Source organism: Erithacus rubecula, assembly GCF_903797595.1.
Source record: "Erithacus rubecula genome assembly, chromosome: 17".
In the NCBI taxonomy this organism is placed as follows: Eukaryota; Metazoa; Chordata; class Aves; order Passeriformes; family Muscicapidae; genus Erithacus; species Erithacus rubecula.
The window spans coordinates 12,976,785-12,991,968 of NC_136669.1; the positions used below are offsets into that span (position 1 = coordinate 12,976,785).

General features: G+C 48.7%; 1 protein-coding gene across 6 annotated transcripts in view; it reads right to left on the bottom strand.

Annotated features, from left to right (window-relative positions):
- Nucleotides 1-382: 382 nt before the first annotated feature.
- LUC7L (LUC7 like) overlaps nt 383-15,184 on the bottom strand; it is a 78,976-nt gene continuing 64,174 nt past the window's right edge. For 3 of the 6 annotated variants that reach the window (XM_079320819.1, XM_079320818.1, XM_079320820.1), the window contains exons 2-12: nt 14,176-14,478; nt 13,019-13,135; nt 12,672-12,860; nt 9,031-9,161; nt 6,078-6,207; nt 5,478-5,625; nt 5,056-5,196; nt 4,617-4,695; nt 4,047-4,199; nt 3,188-3,290; nt 383-3,046 (exon numbers count right to left, since the gene is read on the bottom strand). In XM_079320819.1, coding sequence (XP_079176945.1) covers nt 2,835-3,046; nt 3,188-3,290; nt 4,047-4,199; nt 4,617-4,695; nt 5,056-5,196; nt 5,478-5,625; nt 6,078-6,207; nt 9,031-9,161; nt 12,672-12,860; nt 13,019-13,135; nt 14,176-14,434 — 1,662 coding nt within the window. In that variant the 5' untranslated portion in view covers nt 14,435-14,478 and the 3' untranslated portion in view covers nt 383-2,834. Of the gene's footprint in view, nt 3,047-3,187; nt 3,291-4,046; nt 4,200-4,616; nt 4,696-5,055; nt 5,197-5,477; nt 5,626-6,077; nt 6,208-9,030; nt 9,162-12,671; nt 12,861-13,018; nt 13,136-14,175; nt 14,479-14,553; nt 14,994-15,184 lie in introns of those variants that run through there. The other 3 variants (XM_079320821.1, XM_079320813.1, XM_079320825.1) reach the window with 3 other exon arrangements.

Below are 15,184 nucleotides of genomic sequence, written 5' to 3' on the forward strand. Positions count from 1 at the left end.
CCAGCAGACAGCGCCTGCCACGCGGCTCCCTCCGGCTTGATCCAAATCCAAACCCTGGCATGAGATTTTCATGCTGATGGACTGCAGCAGGAATCTGGGGTGTAAAAGCAGGTCACAGAGCCCCAGGCAGGGGGCAGGGACAGGCTGGCCCAGCCTGGTTATCTAACTCCAGCCTCTCTCCACACGCTCCTTTCTCCCTTTTCCTGCTCCATCACCTGCCCGCAGCAGGACAGGGCAGCAGGCAGCACCTCAGCCATCAAAGCATCACCAGGGCTCCTGGATCCTTTCCAAGGAGGAGGGTTCTGTCTTGGGGAGGTCACTCAAAGGGCTGTCCAAAAATCCCCAAATCTTCTGTAACCTCCAACATCAAAGCAGGGCACCGTTTACAAACAATGCAAAAGAGGGTTTATTGAAACCATTCCGGTTACAGCAAGTCCTGTACGCCACAATTTGCAATAAGTTAAAGAACCAAACCAAACAGTCTCAGTGTTAAAAACCACACTAACACATAACACAGTGATATAGCCAACTGCCACCCAGCTGAGTTATTGAATCAAGGCACAAAATCATTCATTAAATACTGCAAAAAAACAATTACACAGGAAATAAGCTGGAAAATAGACTGGTTTTGTTAAGAAGGTGCTGGTTTGGCACTGATGCGTTTAACTGAGCTGCCATGGCGAAATCTGCATTTCCAAACTGTCCAGAAACATTACTGGACAACTTAAAGCCAGAAAAGCTTCCCCAAAGCTTAAAATCCAGCTCTCCTCAAGGAACATTCAATGTGCCTATGGGAAGGGCAGGTCTGGGAAGGGATCTGAGGAGTGCAGTAAGAATACAGCCCAGGCCCCTTGCTCCCAGCCAGGGGAATCTCAGCAGGAAACAATCCACATCCAACACTCAGGCTGGACTACAGTGCAAGCCTGGGGGTCCCCTGCCCTATGCCCTGCCCCAACTGGCTGAAGGGCAGCTGCAATCCAGCCCTCTTATGGCTGCAACACTGGCACAGGGACATGGGGGCTGTCAGGCCTAAGGTGCTGAACAAAGAGGAAAACCCAAGGGAGGGACACAGCTGGGGAGCCTCCCTGCACTCCCTCTCTCAGAAAACAGCTGGGAAGAGAGAGAGAGAGGCAACCTTACCATTTTGAGTCCAGGGTGCCTTGAAGGTTGTGGGGCACTCTGCAGAGAGCATCCCTGGCTTCCTGCCCAGCCAGGACACCCCAGGACTGGCTCCCTTGACTGCCAGGGACATGGGTCATGGGGCACAGGGTCACAGGGCAGCCTTCAGGCAGCCACTGGTCAGCTGGAAGCAGGAGTGTCCAGGCAGCCCAGCTCCTTGTGCTGTCAGCCTGTGAGGGCTGGTGAGCTGTGTGAGCTGGTGACAGCAGCTGACCAGTGGCACATTTGGGATCAACAGTGGCTGAAGGGAAGAGCTGATGCCTGATGCTGCACATTCCCATCCTACAGTGTTCCTACACATCCCCCAGTGTCAGACTCTGCAAGGGAGGGAGGCACTGGCCAAACCCCCTCCAGCACTGCAGAGTTTTAGAGGTTATTTTTAGGGCTATTTTCATTTTCAGGACTAAGCAGCTGGTTCAAACTGTTTTCAAGGCTCTGCACCTTGTTTCTACAGCCTGCACTGGCACCCATCAGGACAGGGCAGAGTAACACCTCATGGTGCTACATGAATCTCCAGGAGAAACATGTCATCTTCACACAGCAACCTCTCCCATCCCCTCGGGACACCAGGCTAGGCAGAGAGAAGAGTGCTTGAGGATCATCACCCAACATCTATTCCAAGGGTAGGGAGGCAGCACAGAGCTCCTGCCCACTCCTGGCAGCAGGGACAGTGTTTGCAGAAGGCTCCTCAGCATCTGCAAGGCAGAATGAGCAGGGCGCTGGCACTGCCACTGGGTACAGGGCTACCCAGAGCAGCAATCCCAGCTCCCAGAAAAGGTTAAAGTGAAATTCTACTCAAGCCAGATCCTTAGGTTCCTTAAACCCAGAGAGGTGGTAGCGATACCTCCAGAGATCAGCCAGCCTGGGCTCAGGGTGGATCTCACCACCCATAAGCAGACAGAGGGAAGGGAGGAACATTGATGCATCCATCAGGTGGGAGACCAGCTCCCTCTCGGTGTCACCAACATGCACAGCCTGGCTGGGAAGGAAGCAGCAGAGGACACAGACACAGGTAGGCTGGTGACTGCAGAGTAGGATATCTGGGGCTGTTCTTGGGAGAAAAGGCCATTTGCTAAGTAGAACAACACTTTAACCTGTGCTTTGCTGGCCCAAGTGACACCAGACACAGCACACCCATGGCTGGGATCATCACACACCCCCACCACTACTGAAACAGGGCCCAAATCCAGGAGAGGGTAATTGCAAACCACCCTGCAGTCAAGCTTCTTCTCCCAGCCAGGAGAGCTGACTCAGAAAGGAAATCTAATACCACACAGAGAACTCCACTTCTCAGACATCCAACTCCACTTCTCAGACATCCCAGAAATCATCAACTCTGGCATCTCAGCAAGTACATGTTTTCCTCCAGACACACTCCTGAGTCAGCACAGTTCTGCAGGCACACAGGGATGGAGGGAAGCCCTCCTCCCTGAGCTGATGACACTTCAGTGGTGGCCAAGCACTGAAGTCCCATCAGCTCTGAGGACGGACACTCTGGCAGCTGCCCCCACAGCCTGGGTGTCTCTGGACACTGGGGGTGCTTCCCTGCCAGCCATGTTTTGGTTTGCAGATCAAGAAAGGCAGCTTCCCACTGGAATCCAGGCTCTGGGCTTGTTGAGAGCAGGGCTGCAGAGCAGAGCAGCCTCTCCCCAAGCTCAGTCTCGGCTCTGGAATCGCATCCTGTACAGCCGGTCCCGGATGTGCTGCTCGTCGTCCCCGGCCATGCGGCGCAGCCAGATCACCCTGCTCACTGAGACATCCTCCTTCAGCTTCCTCTTCATCAGGGACACGGGCCCTGGCCCCTGGCTGGCCTGGGGGCCCTGCAGCAGCACGTAGCAGGCGTGGCGGCTCCGCTCGAACAGCGCCGCTGCACTCGGGGCACACGGAAACCCAGCGTGAGCCCCCCGTGCCTGCACTGCCCACCAGGGCCAACACCACCCACAGGGGCCAGCAGGGACCAGGGGCCTCCTGCAGCCCCTTGCTGGAGGGATGGGAGGAGAGGACTCACCAGTGAAGGCAGAGATTTGGTCTGTGCTGTTGCGGAGCTCCAAGAGGACGTTAGTGTAGGAAGGATGGAAAAGGTACAGCTTCTGGAGAGCAGCTCTGTGTCTCTGCAACCAACAGGACACTATCAGGACACAGACTTGTGTTATCCCAGTACCAGGCCAGCTATTCCTCACACTCGACAGGACACACTCAGCCACACACTTGTCCCTGTCAGCCCAGCTCATCCTGACTGATGTCATTGGACAAGTGCTGGGATTTTGCTTACTGCTCTCCATCCCATTCCAAGTTCCCTGCAAATAACTGGCCTGTCTGCTGCAGGCAGGAGACAGATTTTTGCCTCAGGGCTGGCAGAGCAGCAAGGAAAGCAGAGGAAGCTCAGCTGGTGCTTCTGAGGCTCAAACTGCCATCAGTGCTGCCTGTCACTGCCCCAAGGCTCTGCAAGCAGCTGAGCTGAGCACAGAGGCTGCCAGAGGCTGCCTGGGGCACAGATAGGATATTCACGTGGCCACAAAGATCACTGCATGCAATGTTTTCCCAGGGAAAGAGCAGCAACTCCAGGGGTACCAGGCCAGAAGCCTCCCACCTCACCTACAGTGCCACACCAAGGCAGGGCAGTGGCTCACAGAGCCACCAAGTTCCTTTTCTCTACATAACCAGGCTGAGGATGACAAAAACTGCAGTGCCCCACCACCTGCAGTGACACAGCTATGGACACCAACCCCACACCCAGTGCATGAGGCTGCAGGGTCAGTGGCACAGACAGATGGGAATATCAACACTGTGAGAAGGGGGTAACTCCACCCAATTCTGGCACAAAGCCTGGAGAAGAGCAGCCCTCAGACCTCAGCAGCATCACTCACTGTCTCATTGCCTGGCTCCTGGTAGTCTCCCCACATGAGGAAGGCAGAGCGGCGATCCGCAGTCGGAAGTGTGGCTGGGCCAGGGCTCCCTGCTCTTGAGTTCAGCTTCAGCTCCCACTGGACTGCTCCAGATTCACTCTCAACAATCATAATCTAGCAGGGAAGAAAGAAAAGGAAGTCATGACAAAGGCATTTATCCATGAGAGAGAAGTCAGGTCAGCTGTCTCTCCCTGTCTATGGGAATGAGTATGTGACACATGGGAAGATGAGGGAATACTTGAAGCAGAGCATCACAAAGCTGTGAGACCTAGGGCTGGCCACGTTAGAGTAAAATCACAAGTTTTGCAACTACTTCAAGGGATTCAAAGTTCTGCCATTGAAGCCTCTTGCTGAGAAGAGAATTAAAGTGCCTGAGCTGGCTTCAATAACCTGTTGAAAGAGATCCTTTTGCAGTTTAAAGCTTCCTCAAATCAGCCAGAGGGAACACATCCCACCAACTGTCCTTGACTCACTTCTGCTTGAGCTGTGACATACAGAGAAATGGGAAGTTAAAAGGAAAAAATTTCAAACCTTCTTCCTGTTGGGTCCAATTTCACTCTCCAGGATAATACCATGGTCATCAGGTTTGTAGTAACCGAGCAGTGGCTCACTGAGGGAGAGAAAGAGCAGGGACAGATCTGAACCCACCCAGATGGTTGCACATACTTTGCTTTCCCATGTGCCTCTACCCCCCACAACTGCCCTGGTAAGAGACTTGACTACCACAACATTGGGTCGGCCTGGTATCATCCCAACTCTGAGCCCAGCCACATCACAGCAGGCACAGAATGAGGAATCAAAGCTCTGAGCTCCTCCATCCTGAAACAGCTCTCAGCATTTGAGGGGACACAATATAAATAAGCAAGAGCAAGATATGAGCCAGGCAAAAAAAAAAACCAAATTGCATCTTCCAGGACACTGTTGATGGGAACCTGGAAATGCCATATCTAGCCCACACTGAGAACACTACCTCAAAAGATGTGACACATTGAGGCTCCAAGCAATGTGGAGATCTTTTGTGTGGATCAGTCTAGCCATATCTGAGTTCACAACCAAGATGTTGTCCCGTGAGCGCCCAGGAACTTTTGCCAGGTAGTGAATGTCTCCAAACCTGAAGAGAAATTATTAAGCTTTTTAGACCATGGATGGTTTTACCGTGAGGTCTGCAGTTCTTCCCCTGCACAGTAAATCCAAATAGGAAACCCCAACATGCTTTCCCTGGTTTTCTGTGAACCCTTGATGAAACCATTAACACCAACCCTTTTCCTGAGCTTTCGATGTGCTCCTAGTCCAAAAGTCAAACAGCCAGGAGAGAACAAAGTCCCACCAGATCATCCTGCCAGGAACACCAGCACCCTCCACTCCACCAGCCTCCAAGACATAATCCCACACCTGAGAAGGGACAGAAGTTCTAAGCGGTGCGTGGCGTGGTTAATGTGCTTCTCCCAGTGAGAATCCAGCTGGAAGTCAGAAAGCTTAACATCCACCCCTACTGCTGTACTGCACAGATCCTTCAGGGAATATGCATAGAGAGAGTTCTCTGTGCAAAAATAAAGAAAAAAAGCAAGAATGAGAAAGATAAGTTATCCTGCCCTTGCTCTGAACTCTATGATTTTTCAGATCTGTCAGATCAACTATATTTTTAGTGCTTGCATCATAGAGTTGTAGTGGTATTTTGAGACTCAAGCCTGATATTGAATGCTTTTAACATTTTATCTGTTCATAATCCAAGTGTTACATAGTAATCATTTGCTACAAATGACTGCCTAATCCTTACATGCTTGACATTTGTTAAATAAAATCACTACAGTACGTAACAAACCACAGTTTAAGCAGAAGCCCCCCCCTTCTCTTGGCCCTGAGCAGCTCTTTGACTGGGTGAAAGCTCCACAGAGCTTGTAAGAATGCAAAGCACACTCTCAGATGATGTTTACTAATCCTGCTCTCAGTTACAATCACTCTTTCAGACTGAGTTCCCAGGCAGAGCTGTACCTGTGTAGAAGAGGAAGTAGGAGGAGGAGTGCAGGTGCACCCTGACGTAGCGAGCGTTGCCATCCATGCTCAGGCTGCCAGTGGTGCCAATCTGCTGGCCATTTATTCCTGAATGGATGAAGACCTTAACCTAAGCAGGGAAGGGATTAAAGACAAAAACCAACAAGATTAAAGCTGGTACAGAACAGCAACTGAATGGGAGCAGTACAGGATGGAAAGCCTCTCCCTGGTTTTGGAAGAGTGGGCATGAGTTCGGTGACCACTCTGCTCTGAATTCTTCTGGAAGTTTGAAAACCACTTCCAGCACAGCCACCTGCTCTGAGAATTTGCTACCTCTGCCCCCCACCTTCCTTACAGACTAGGACTGTGGAACAGCAGCCCCAGCTCTCTAAGGACAGAGCAAAGATCCATTCCAGCCTAAGATGGAGATGACCTAATGTCAGCAACAAAGCAGCATATGGACATGGGAAACTTGGCTTCACATGGCAGCTCTGCTAAATGTTTTAAGTGCCCTAATCTACTCCTCCTTAGGCTCATGTGAGTCCAACAAGATAAAAGAGCTGATAGGTTTCTTTCTATTCTTTGTACAGGGTAACAAAATCCATTTAAAAATATTTCACCTAGGAGAATAAAGGTTAAAGTCAGGATCAGATCTAAATGTCTGAGAAACAGACAAAGTTTGATAGTGCAATGGACTTTAGGGAGAAGTGAAACATCTGACCAAGAGATGCTGAGTCAGGCAAGAACCCTACCCTCTGCCTTTAGCGGGAGGGACTGGGAAAGTGAAGGAAATTTGCTGCTCCCAAAGCAAATCTGGAGAGTCTGGCAGGTGAAAAAGGGATAGAGTTTGCTGGGGAGAATGAGAATGCAACTGAAGAGGGACAGCAACACATGCACCAGCTATTCCCAGCCTCCTGCACTGGGAGGAGACACACACCAGCTCTGGGAGATCAGATGCACCTTTACTGGCAAGCACTGGTCCAGTGGCTGCCCTGGGACAGTGACACCAGGGGTATTTACACAGTCAGTGAGAAAACACAACATTTTCCTCACTGCACTGCCAAGCCCTCTGTGGTGCCACAGGAGATGGATCCCAAAAACTAACACATTTTTTGGGATGTGCTTGTGCTGAAGCTTGCAGCAGGTAAGGGTCAATGGGACTCTCTGGAAATGCTGCCATCTAACCCCCTGCACACACAGACTGCTCACAGCTCTGTCCTTTCAACTGCAGCCCTTGATAGCAACAAAGCTCCTCTACTTGAGTGCTGAATCTCCCTTCTGACCAGCCCTTCCCAAGCTGCAGAGCTCCACTCCAGCTCCTACATTTGCGTGATTTCTCAAAAGAGAACATACTTTTCCTTAAGTTGGCAGAGTGCTTGCCAAATCCAGAGGGAGGAAGGGATTTCATACCAAGATAGCAAGAGAGCTTAAATGGAAAACAGATCAAAAGGCAGTCTTGCAGAACAGAGGCTACATTCAAACTTTTCTTGGCCGCCTAAGATTAAAAAAACAAAAGTCTTGCGATAACTGGAATAGCAAAAGCAACAAGGAAAGGAAACAGAGAGAACTGTGGGAGGTGGAGAAGACAGAATTTCTGATGACTCTGGCAACAACAATGCCTTGGACAGTAAAACTCTATTTTCTTATGGAGGACATTGGTCAAGAAGGCTGATGGCACCTGGCTTGTACCAGCCATAGGGTGGCCAGCAGGGCCAAGGAAGCACTTCTGCCCTGGGCATTGGTGAAGCCACACCTCAACTGCTGTGTCCAGTTCTGGGCCCCTCAATTCCCTGGAGCAGGTCCAGGGAAGAAAACAGAGCTGGAGAAGGTTCAGGAGCACGCCCTGTGAGGTGGAACTGAGGGAGCTGGGGGGCTCAGCCTGGAGAAAAGGAGACTCAGGGGGGACCTTCTCACTCTCCATAACTCCCTGAGAGGAGTGGGCAGCCAGGTGGGACTCAGGCTCTGCTCCCAGGGAAAAAGAGACAGGACAAGGAGAAATGGCCTCAAGCTATGCCAAGGGAGGTTCAGGTTGGACATCAAGAGGAATTACTTCCCAGAAAGGGTTGTTAAACATCAGAAGAGGCAGCCCAGCGAGATGGTGGAGTCACCACTGTGGGAGATGTTCAAGGAAAACCTGGACTCTGGGCTGGGTGACAAAGTGAGGATCAGTCACAGGTTGGACTTGATGATCTCAGAGGTCTTTTCCAACCTTAATGATTCCATGGCTCTGGAATGAGGACATGGGGCTCCCACTGCTCCCATCAGATCCACAGGGAGCTGTAACTTGTGTGCTTTGAACAGGACAGACAGGGCATGCAGCAATGCTGTGGCACTCCATCGTGGCTATAGATGTTTTAGCAGAAAAATTCTTCCAGCTACATGACTTTCCCCCTCTCAGAAATGGGAGAAGCAATATTTGGAGGGAGATAATACAACCAGCAGCTGTTTCACTAAATGAATTCAGATCAGAATTAACCAGCACAGCAACACCGGGAAGAGCAGTGCAAAGCAGACCACAGGCAGAGAGAGGGAAGGGATCAGAAAAGGGCAGTGCTGGTACAAAAGCACTGACTGTCAGCTGTGCTTTGATCTAAGAGCCAAAGCTGTCAGGGTTTGTTCACTTCCACTTCTCTAAGCAGAGAAGCAGAAAACTGCAAGCTCATCTTGCCCCAGCTCACTCCCCAGACAGCACAGGAACATGCAGTGAGGAGAGCACACTGAAGAGGGGGAGGGATTACCAGCCAGCTTTAGATTTATTTTATTTTTTTAAACCATAAAACACTTGTGCTGATTTGGGAGTACATCTCTGAGTGTTGGGAAAGAACCCACCCAGAACCCACAGAAACCAGAAACCTCTGGTCACTTCCTCTGAGATTACAAGATGTAAATAAACAGCATTCCTGCCATCCCCTGTGGCAGCCACTAGGGTTATCAGAGCTTCAGAATGACATACCTGGCCTCTTTGAGCAGTAAACATTATCAGGTCCTGAACTCCATCTTCATCAATATCTGGAATCACTGACAAAGGAGTCAGCAGAGTATAAGTAGCATCAAAGTCATGGGATTTCCTCCACAGAACTTCCCCTGGAACACAGTGGAAAATAGTCATTAAAAGGCATCTTAGGTTGAAAGGTCATTAATGCTCCTGGGCACCACAAACCAGGTGCATTTATACTCATCATGGGGTATTTCCTTGCCTTTCTGCATTCCAAATGAATCCCAGTATCCACAATTCCATCTTACATTAGAAAGCAATCCTAGCTGCCTGCAGGAATGCACCCAAACACCCTGGCACAAGGAACAGCTTGCTTTCCTCGTGCCTTTGGTTAACAAGCTTCCCAGCATGTTCATGGTGTGGAGAATCCTTTGCTGTGATCTAAATCCATGCTGCTGTGCACTTAAATCTGCACAGACATTTGGAGACCATAAAGCAGCTGAATTCTGACCAGTGCTGCTGCAGCTCCTAGCAGAACCTTCTTGGCTGCAACTTGCCTCCTGCAGATGTTCCTGCAGAGGCTTCCTTGCTGACATGACTGGCCACACTCAGGCCACATTCCACCTCTCCCTTGTTTGAAGAACACACACAGCCCAAACTTGTTTGTAAACTGGAGCAACAAAGCTTTGCTTTTTAAAAAACAGGGGGTGGCTGGTGTGGGTTTCTCTTCAACAAGCTCCAGAGTACTTGAGTGGCTCTATCCATTCACTGTCCAAGGCTGTGGGCCACTTTCCAGTCACTGACCAGTGGAATCTGGCAGGGAGGACACTGCTGGGGGCTTTTCTTTCTAATGAACATGTCAGTGTCTCATTAGATGCTCCCAGGGCAAATGTTTACCCTCCCCTGTACCCAGCATCACACACAGCAATTATCATTTCAGGAATGCAAAGTAATCATCTGCTCTTTGTCAGGAAGGCAGCTGGACTGAAAGCCATGGAATTACTACTTGATGCTGTCTGCAATAATTTAAAGCAGGCTGATTTCTAGTAGGATTGCTCCAAAGCTTTTACTGCAACGCTGAAAAAACCACTTGGATTTGTTACTATGACAACAGATGTGAAATGAAGAGAGCAGATTTCCTAGTTTCCTTAGGAAATCATGGGAAGGCAAAGAATTTTGCCCTCGAAGAAAATAAGCAGGCAGAGGAAAAAGAGAAGTTTTAAATTACCACATTCTAGCTTCAGGACTGTCCAAAGGTACAAGAGTAAGACCAGGCTAATGAAATTCCCCTGTCATTGCAGAAGGCTGTGATCTTTGATGGTTAGACAGCAGACAGAGTTTGGGAGAAAATACCTTATTCTCATAAAAGAACAGTCTGAGTTAAGAGAAACAGGTGACACTGAGCTGTATTCAAGACCAAGCACTTGAGAAGTTTTCCATGCTCTAGCCCAGCCCACAGAGGCACAGAAAGCAGGCCCCTCCTGCCCCAGCAGCAGGAGATGGCACTGCCATGTCTGACATCTGCAGACACGGGGTCACGGCACAGCACGGCAAGGGGAGCCAAGATGGAAATCAGCCAAGTGCCTGGACTGCAAATCTAACCTGGGTGAAAGGGTTGCAATTTTTGGTCTGGAAGGAATATTAAAATCAGAACTCAGCAGACTGAGTTCAGCTCTCACTTCAAGCAGATGGAGGGACACAGAGACTTTTTTCCCTGTAAGATGCTCTCCAGGTTGGAGTTCTGGTTTATTTATTTAGTGACTTCTCTCACAGAAGCATCCATCATCAAAGGGCACCATCCATCATGGTGCCCTTTCTGCCAAATCCCTCAGCAGACCAGAACCACCCACAGGACTCACAGCTCAGGCTTCTGGAGCATCAGGTGAACAGAGAAGGTGTAACAAAACTCTTACTCCTGTCCTCTTCCCAGAGACTCTGCTATGGCAGAGATGGAATAATACACAGCTACAAAGACTTTTACTTTGACCTGGAACAGTTAATCTTAAGCTCTTATGTGTCCCAGTTTGCTGCTAAGACAAACATGCAGGAATGTTAGATGTCCCACACAAACAGGAGCATGCACTTCTACACTTCCCTTCCTCGGGTCACTTCTTGTGGCAATGAAGAAAGAAGGATTTAACACAACTTCAATTGATAAAAAAACCACTAACTTTATCAGCATTCAAAGATCAAAACCCCACTAGACACATTCAGATGATAATCTGCCTATCTCTCCTTCAATCTTCCTACAGGCAGGGGCTAGACAGCCTGAGAGCCCTGGAATCTCACCAAATCCTCCACAATGATGAATCATTAACAGCTAAAGATTGTGCTGGCTACTGTTTTTAGCACACTGTGATGTAAGTTACTCTGCCTCTTTGAATACATTTAGCCTATTTAAATACATTTTATTCTGCTCTGCCCTCCTAACCCCCAGTCAACTAAGCTCAGAAACCATTTTTAACCTACTTAATAGCAAAAAGGCATCAAATACATAAATTCCTGGGTTATTCACTTTTCTATCTGATGTATTTTTTCCTCTCTTGCTTTGAAGTTATCTATGGAATGTTTTCTCTGCTGTATTGCTGTGACCTGTAGCTTAGCCTGACTCCTTCTCTCCACACTTGCCTTTATGGCTGTCTTTAGTTACAAGCCTTTGGCACCACAGCCAACTTTCTACACTTTGGCCTGAAAGTAACTATCTCATTAATAGTCTAAAAATAACCTGTGCTAAAGCCTACATATGAGGGAAATGGTGCTAAGATATCTCTGTTGGTACAGAAACCATCTAGCTCTGTATCTACACTTCCATCTATAGACTGGAAATTAAAAGCTACACCAGATTTTCCTCAGATTCTTTACAGCTGTACCCCTTGCTATTTCTTTTTTTCCAATTTTTGGAAAACATAGTATGATGGGATCAATACCAGATACAAAGGATGTGATCCTAGAGAGAACATGCATTGTTTAGACCTCTGAAACAGTGACCTCCAAAATGGAAATGTATTTTAGGCTTCACAGCAAGGAGGGTTCAAGGTGCAGCAGATGATCACTCTCCTAAAGTAGTACAGGCACTCCTTACCCCCACCCACGTTAGGCAAGATGATGAGATGAATTTCTCCACCTCTAAGTTTAGAAAGGAAGAAACCTCTCCAGAGGAACTAGGCAGAATTGTAGACTACTGAGACAGACTGGCAAGCACTTATCCTAAGTGCTCTCCTTGACAAGTTTAAGATCATAAATGCCTAGAACTCCCACTCCTGCTGCCACAGCAGGCATTCCTGGCACGCACACACAAATAACAGGGAAACGTTGCAGGTGCAGGTTTGTGTCTAACCCTGGAGAGAACAAAGTAACATTCACAGCTAGTGACTGCTCCCACTGTTTCAAAAGCGGTTGGGAACACTGGTATTACGAAACCAGGCTGGCACAAACCCTCAGCAGAGCCCAGCCTTTGGAACAGCGAGGCTGAGAGCATGAGCTCCTCAACACCCAGCAAGTGGCTCTGGCAAGGTTTCCATGATAATAAATAAACACCCAGTGCCTCTTGTTCATGTACCAGCCACTCATGTCACACTGACATTCCCCCTGGAGGCCAGCAGGTGAGGAAAGCCAATGGCCCATCCCCTGTGTGGCAGCAGAGCTCTGCTGGCACTCACCTGTCCGAAGGTCAAGTGCTGTAAGGGACAGAGGCTTCTCCACCACGAGGCAGCCAGGGGCTGCATCTGTGCCCAGCTGTTGGATGCCACACTGCAGCCACTGCAGGTCCTGTGCAGCAGGGCTCTCCCAGAGCACGCTGCCATTGGTGCCAGACACAGCAGCAACGAAGGCACAGGGAGACAGCAGCCCTGGGGAGAAGAGGGATCAGAGGGAGCTGCCCCTGCACACACCTTTGCTGCCCTGCACCACCCAGCTCCTCTCCACACCCACTTTTCTCTCCCAGTCACTAACTGGAACTAGAAGAGAAAGGACAGCCCTCACTAGAAGGTGTTTTTGAATCAGGTACCTTCATCCAGACAGGATGTGTTGAAGCTGCTGCTGCCATTGCTGGATTTAATAGCAAAGAGCACATCTTGTACTCTGTCTTCATTCACATCTTCTATAGCAAGGAACGGGTAGGGCACTGCAAGAGAACACAAGCCAGACAGCAAAGTTGGAGCAAAACACAAATTCCTAGAGACCTACTCATGCCTCCATCCTGAATAGTGTAACATCAGGACAAATTTGATTTATTTAAAAAAAAATGTACACAAGCAGGAAGGACAGGAAGTTAGTGCCAAGCAATTTTCAAAATTTGCTATCCCCCAGAGGACTTGTCTTTTTTAAGAGGCAAGCAGCCAAGCCAGAATTTGAACTATGCTGAAGAAAGAACAACTCTAATCTTGGAGGGGGGTTGCTATTCTCAAAGTACAAAGAAGCCCCACCCAAGCCCCACAAACCCCAGATACTCCATCTTTCTATCAGCTAAAAGCAGCTTTCTTGAGCTCAGAGTAGCAGAACCTGGGATGTCTGCAGCACCACAGGCTGCTCAGTCCCTGCTGTGAGGACTATCTCTACATTTACAGCACATCCAGCACAACCCACTGCACACAGGATTAAAGAAAAGCTCTCCCAGAAGCAATTGCTGAGCCACTGGGGAGCAGGACCCAGGCTAAAGAGCCAACTAAAGCAACCAGAATAAAAATAGCTATAGTAACTATAGAGCAATTTATTGAAAAAACAAGATGGAATTATTCTTCTCCTCTTCCTGTTGGGCATGGGGAAAAGGGAGAAAGTCAAAGTGACAGAGGAAAAAATGCCTAATTGCCTCCAACCTCAGCTCAAACTCCAACAGAATATTTTAAAGAGCAACAGGGGTTTATTCCCAGACACCCTTTCTCTTTTTCTTTTTTTTGTGAAGGATGCCAGCCTGCTATCTTGTTACCACTTCAGAGCAGCATCTAATTTCTCCACTATATCCTGTAAACACCTCCTGGAAGGCCACTCCAATTATGATGGGCTGTTGCTTATCCAGGTCAGGTATTCACAGCTCTGGCTCCCAAAGGCTGCATCCCTGCAGGTCTGTTTCCACACTCTGCTTAGGTAGAGACCCACAACCCAAATCCGTGACACAGAAAGGAAAAGGGCTCTTGGTAAGTATTCATTCTGCTGCAGCAAGCTCACCTGCATTGTTGTAGTACTGGAACCATGTTCTTTCTGAAACTGGCCTCTCTGGGCAGGGAATGATGAAGGAGAAAGCAAACACAATGATCAGGCAGAGGAACAGGGAGATGAAAAAGGCAGCAGTGCGCCACCGGGACAGCCGGGACAGCCCTGAGGACTTGACAATCCTTCTCTCCACAAAGGGTTCATGGTTCTCCTGAGTTTTTACATCCTCAGTCTTCAGAGGGTGGATCTCAGCTTCTGAGTCCTTGTTATCCATCACAGCTCATTCATCAGTATTCAGACACTCTTCTCCTCCTTCACCTGCGACAACAGAAAAAGAAGTTAAAATACATTTTGAAAAATATTTTTAAAACACAAATTAAAATATTCTGTTACTACCTGATATTCACACTGGAAATGTTTAGTGGGAGGTGAGCAACCAGTGTATTGTCACAGAGCTGCATACAACACACAGCTGGTGCTGGAGGTCTCCCACACAGAGCAATGGAGAGAGTCTGTGGAATGCAGGAACAGCACCAATTCTTCTCCAGAGGAGGAAATCAACTCTGCTAGAGCTGGACAAAGAAGGCTACAGACCCCACGCAGAAAGGACTGACTGATCTGCAGGTCTCCCTCAAGAAAAAGCTCCTTTTGTTGCAAAGACTTCTTGCCACCTCCCGTGTACGTCAGCCTGACTCCCAGCTGGAGAGGTGAAAGGAAACACTTGTGACCTTTATATCCCAACATAAGGTTGTTCTCTACTGTAATGTGCACTTGAGCTTCCCCAGGGGACAGAGAAAGAAACACCAGCATGTTCTGTATAGGAACAAACCAAACCTATTCAACACCTTCTTACATGAGAAACCACTGGGTAAGTTCAGCAACCCAACCCAGAAGGCAAAAGAGTGATGACTTCCCAGAGGAAGAACAAAGCAGGAGTTAAACTAAAATCAGGCAAATTTGATTTCATCAGACTGGATGAGTTAACAACTGCTATTTTAGCTTCTCCTGCTACAAATCATAACCT